The 6000-nt window shown below is 41.6% G+C and overlaps 1 protein-coding gene across 19 annotated transcripts in view; it reads left to right on the plus strand.

Annotated features, from left to right (window-relative positions):
- Nucleotides 1-6000, plus strand: part of CD44 (CD44 molecule (Indian blood group)) — an 81667-nt gene that overhangs the window by 68089 nt on the left and 7578 nt on the right. For all 19 annotated transcript variants that reach the window (XM_023528662.1, XM_023528664.1, XM_023528665.1 and 16 more), the window contains 3 exons: nt 77-142; nt 3264-3335; nt 5655-5733. In XM_023528662.1, the coding sequence (XP_023384430.1) occupies nt 77-142; nt 3264-3335; nt 5655-5733 (217 nt within the window). The remainder of the gene's footprint in view (nt 1-76; nt 143-3263; nt 3336-5654; nt 5734-6000) is intronic.

Here is a 6000-nt window from a genome sequence, read left to right on the forward strand (position 1 = left end):
TGCAAACGTGTGGAAATACAGATGGCAGTGTGACTGAAACGCACAGTACTAAATCTTCTCTGATTGTTTCTTACAGAAGACCAAGGCTCATCCCATGACCGCAGCGGGAGGGCCCATACCACTCATGGATCTGAATCAGCTGGTGAGTTTAAGCTGCTTTAATCATTTACTGTGATCATCATTGAACCTACTGATTGTTAATGAAGTATAAGTCAGTGTCTCTCAAAAAGTGGTTCTCCAGCTCTCTTGGCATGCATCATGGTCACAGGGAGGGCTTAGTAGATCGCATTGATGGACTCCATCTTTAAAGTTTCCGATTTTGTAGGTCTGGGTTAGAGTCTGAGCATTTGCATTTCTAATAAGTTCCTTGGCGATGCTGATAGTGCTGAGATAGTATCTTTGAGAACTACTGCTTTGGAGAAAATCTTTCCATCTGAAGGATCAGAAAGAATTCCAGCAAGGGTCTTAATTTAACATTGCATTATGCTAGAGTGATTAAGAACATGGGTTTTGGAGTAAGAATGACCTGAATTCAATCCCAGCTCCTCCACATACTACCTGAGGACATTGCTTAACAAATCGGAGATTCAATTTCCTAACCAATAAATTGGGATAATAATTATCGCAAGACATTGTTTTAAAGACTAAATGATAGAATACATGTAAAGCATTTAACATAACCTCCAGCACATGGCATAATAGTTAGCATTTATTCAGAATTTACTGTGTGCCAGTGGCATAGTTCTAAACATTTTATATGTATTAGGTTGAACCATATGAAACTGCCATTTCTGTAGGTTAATAGTCAAATATATCAGTGCTTTCATGTTTCACCTAGTATTAACTCATTTAATTATCCTATAAACCCTGTGACCTACGTAAGTACTATTATTATTCCAATATTACAGATGTGGAATCTAAGGCTCAGAGAGACTAAATAACTCGGCTGAGTTGATAAGACTGGTCAGTTGAGTGGTGGAGCTAGATTTCAAGCCCAGGGGTCTCACAGCACCTCTCCTAAGCACTGTCTGGAGAAAGCACTCTGTAATGACCATAATTACACCAGGCATGCATTATTAAATGGTTCTTGTTTGCTGTGACTCAGATCACACCCATGGAAACATTACTCCAGGCAGCCAAAGTCTGACATGAGGCAGGTTTACTTGTGACCACAGATACTAGGCTATGAAAGCTGTGCCAATGCTGTCATACTGTGGTCTCCTTGAGCGTCACCAGTCCAGGTGACCCCCTCACCCCCATGCAAGACTGGTCATCCACGTGAACTAGTGTCCTCCCTTCCTTCATGCCTATGTTAGAAGTGGGGTTGCCTCCAGACTTAATGTTGAACTATCTCTGTCCACATATCTCAGATTGGATCTCATTTCCCAACTGCAGTGTAAAGTGTCCCTCTTTGCAGAACTTGCTTTTCCAGCCAGCCCTACCCTGGCTAGAATTGGAGTCCTCTAGGGCGCAAGGGGAGATCTGCTGTGTCTCGTTCATCTTGGCTTTTGCTTGAAGTGAGAATCAGGTGGGTGGGAGCAGTCTCTTTTGTGTATTGTTCAAATGGGAGGTTTCGTCTGGTTGTACACACACCCAGATCTTTCCTTGCTGGGAGCATTTTTTTTGAAAATCAAAATAAAGAGATTATGATCCATTAATGGCCTCTCTTTCAAATATCAAAAACTACTGTGAGTCAGATAAGACTAGCAAGAGTGACTGTACTCTACGGTGGTTTTCAAGGCCAAAGATCTCCAGTTTAGGTGGCCAATATATCAGGACCTGTGCAGGTGAACACCTGTCAAAGACCAAGGACTCTGGTAGGCAGATAGAGAAAGTGCTTTGGACCCCTTCCGAGGTTTGTAAAGTCAGAGGCCACTGTCAAAATGGCATGGGGCCCATTGAAATAGCTAGACAAATGGTAAGACTGTTTTCCTCCATTTTGAATTTAACAAAAACGTTAAATTGCATAAACAGGAGCCATCATGTCCAAAATAACCACTATAATTGAGATTTCAATGTCCACCATGCACAGTCTAAAGTTTGACTCTCTTGGGAAAGCTTTTCATTTAAGGACCAGCCATCTTCATCCACTGTTGCCCAAACAGACTTCCCTGTTGTTGTTTTTTTCTTCCCTTGGAAGCTTTCAGGATTCTGCAATGGGTTCCATTTGGTAGAGGAAACAGAATTTGTTTTAGTGGGATGTTTTCAATTTTTGTTTTGCACGATAAAGGAAGCATTAAGAGACATAAATTAAAAACAGAGCTTTCATTTGGGTGAGTCTCTTTACAAAATGTCTGAGAAGTTTCTTTTAAAACATCATGCTTCTCGCCTTTTGATAAGCCTCCAGTTCTGACTGGTGGTTCCTTTGTCTTGCAATGCTGCCTTCCACTTTGAAATTTTGTTTGTTTCCTTATTTTGTTTTGTAGGAGTAGAAAATATTTATTCTTCACAAATAAAGCATGTTTCAGAAATATATTAACAGAGACTCTAATGGGGTGATTTTTCATAGGCAGAAAGGGCCATGACCCCCCTAAGCCCTTATTTTATAATATTTATGTTTGTTTCGGTGATGACATTGGATTTGATTTTTGTATTTACTTTGGACTTCCTGGAGCATATGAATCCCCTAGGGATCTTTTAAAATGAAGATTTTGATTTGGTAGATTTGTGGGGAGGCCTGAGTTTCTGTATTCCCGGCAAGCTCCCACATGATGCCTATGCTGCTGGTCTAGGGACAACATATAGAGCAGCAAGGTCATAAATTAAAAATAGAAAATAACTACACACGATTACCATGCGTGTGTACTTCTTTAAACTTCTGTAAAATTCCAATGAAGTGGATTCTATTACTACCCCAACTGAGATTGGAGAGAGTAACTTGACCCAACAGAAGTTGCTAGCAAGGGACAGAAGCAGGAGTCAAAAACAAGGCCGACCTGCTCTAGAGCCCTGCACAACGCTGCTGCTGAGAATTCTCATGTTTTTGATGAAAAATAACATTTCCAAACCTTAGCCTGAATCAAACTGAACTTTTCTGGGGAAATATCTTTCTTGTAACACACACACACACACACACACACACACACACACACACACTCTTACACACTTGTGTGTGTGCGTGTGTAAATATATATATATATATAGTTTGTGGCTTGAATCTAAACAACTTGCAGCGATGCAGGACACAAAGGCTGGCCCTGTGTGCTGCTCTAAAGCCTGGTTATGCATTCCAAACTTTGGCTGAGAAATGTTTCTCCCCTCAGGACATTCAAGTGAGAATCAAGAAGGCGGGGCCAACACGACCTCTGGTCCTATAAGGAAACCTCAAATCCCAGGTGAGTTTCAAGTTGTTGCGGGGTAGGAGATGGGGGGAAGATACTAAAAGCAGGTCTCTCTGAATGTCCCAGAAAGAAAGAAGCAACCAGTTTGAAAGCACAGTCTCCTAAATGTCTAACCTGAACCTGATTGTTCCTCCTTGTAAGCCAAAGATGAATGAAAGCATTACAGCTTCTTGATAGAAAATGATGGAACATTCTTTTCTTCCTGGTTCCATAGATTGGCTGAGCTTACATTCAGACTTGTCCCTGGACTGTCCCAAAGAAGTGGCTCGTTAGTTACTAAAGCTTCCTTCCCAAATGAGTGATCAACCAGGGGACTCTATGTCATACCCCGGTCCTCCCTATCCCAGCTCAGTTTCCCCTTTGTTCCTGGGGGTTGGAGTGAAACTGTCCTCTCACATTGCAGACGTGTGTTTGGTGGAATGAAAATATTCTGGTCCCCAAACTACTGTTTCTTGAGGGACAGTCTTCACAGATCCAGACAGAAGAAAGTTTCAGAAAGTTTTAATGTGCAGTAAGGGGACTGGGGCACCAGGCTCCCCTAGATGTCAAGATTTAAGGCATTGGAAGCAAATTCGTTATTTAACTTGGGCTCGAAATTGAGCATTTGTAAAGGAGGCTTACAGAAAAAGGAAGGGTTTTCCCAGGGTTGTAGATTATCGTTTTAATTCTCCACTTTTCAGAGGTCTCCAGATTGCACCTCTGGTGGGCGAAGGGAAGAATGTGGTATGTGCCTCCCCCACCTTTGCCTCGGCTTGCCTGGGCACTGCTGGAGGCAGGACATGTGCAGAGGGAGTGGGCTGCCAGGGAGCAGGTGGGTGGGTGAGACATAATTATCTATAATCAGGCAGCAGGATTCTTTCAAGCTCTAGTGAGAGTGAATGTGGGGCATCTCAGAGCTGGAGAATGAGAAAGAACAGAAATGTTTCCCTCATGTCGGCCTCCCCTCCTCCTAAATCGACCTTGCTCCTCAAACTCACCTAACCAGGTAGAGGGCGGGCAGAGGCAGTACTGAGCAGGACCAAGACTCTCAAAGAGGGACGGAATGAATGACTGCCCATCTTTCTTGTTTCTCAAGCTGTCATTCATTGCACAGATGTCCGACCCACTTGGCAACTGAATTTATTCAAGTTGTCAAGTCATATTTTAATCCTGTTAAAGCTTGATTTTATTTTTCTTTCCGTTTTTTAATTAAAAATTATTGGGGTTAACTGATTAAAAAAATCAAATAAGTTTCAAGTATACAATTCAACAGTAAATCGTATATATTGCATTTTGTGTTCACCAACCAAAGTTAGATTTCCTTTCGTCACTGAATAGACCCCTTTTATCCCTATCTACCTCCTCCCTCCCTAAAATTTAAAATGTGTATAACATTTTATTAGTCCATGAGTGATACATTAATTATTGGAGAAATTTTAGAAAATACAGTTAAACAAAAGGTACAAAAATATAAGTTACTTATTATCTACCTCACCATCCGGAAATACCATGGTTACCATTTTCATATATGTCCTTCTTGTCATTTTTCTAGGTAATGTTTATACTAAAATGTAACTGTATCACACATGCTTGTTTAGTAAACTACCACTCTCAACTGGTTTGCCACAGCTTTCCAATGTCATTAAATATTCTTCCCCTATATTGTGGACGATGGATGTACCCTAATTTATTCAACCAATCCTTTACAGTTGGGTATTAGGTTGTTCCAAACTTTTATAACTAGCACAGTAGTAAACATCTTCATAGCTAATTCCGAGGTCCTATAAAGTTCTGGAAGTGTAACCGCCAGATCAAAATCACGTGCATTTTGAAGGTTTTCTGAAAAGTTTTGCTAAATGACCTCCCAGTGAATGTGCACAGGATCAGCCTCCACAGCAGTGTCTTTTTTCCCACCCAGTGGTATGTGGCCTCCATTTTTGTTTCTTAATAAAATGTAGGGTGGATGCTCTCATCTAGGAAAGAAATGTTCCCTTCAAGGGAAGCATGTTTCCTTTAGTCTACTTAATAACATTGCACCAAAGGCATCTACAAGTTTCAATTCTACACTTTTTTGGAAACACGTGTCTCCCGGAGGGACTTGAAAAGCCCGACTGATGATGAGAGATTAAAACAAGAGGTCTGTTGGGTAAACACCATCTAGCAAATGCAAAATATACCAGTATTCTCTGCCTACTGGCTGGGCCATTTGGTTGGACTCATCCATAGTGCTGACTGCGATTCTTGTTTGGACCAGGTCAGTTTCATAAAGTGCATTTTTGTTTTCACAACACGTATTTCCCAAGTTCACGGTGTCTTTTGGTTCCCTCACACCAGAATGGCTGATCATCCTGTCATCCCTCCTGGCCCTGGCTTTGATTCTCGCAGTTTGCATCGCGGTCAACAGTCGAAGGAGGTAAGGAGATGCTCTTTGGAGCCTTCCACTTTGAAAGAGAATCTTTTAAATTCAGGCTCTATGTCCCTGGTTCTCAGAATCAGCAGCCTCGGCACCCTGAGAGCTTGTTATAAATGCAGAATCTCACTGCAGACCTCCTGTCTCAAAGCCTGTGTTTTGATCTTAGAGATTCACGTGCGTGGTACAGTGTGAGAAGCCCTGCTCTGGCACATTTTTCAGAGAAAGGACACACTATGATTATCTGGACCACCACTTTGAAATAGTAGT

Source organism: Pteropus vampyrus, unplaced genomic scaffold, assembly GCF_000151845.1.
Source record: "Pteropus vampyrus isolate Shadow unplaced genomic scaffold, Pvam_2.0 Scaffold31, whole genome shotgun sequence".
NCBI classification, from domain to species: domain Eukaryota; kingdom Metazoa; phylum Chordata; class Mammalia; order Chiroptera; family Pteropodidae; genus Pteropus; species Pteropus vampyrus.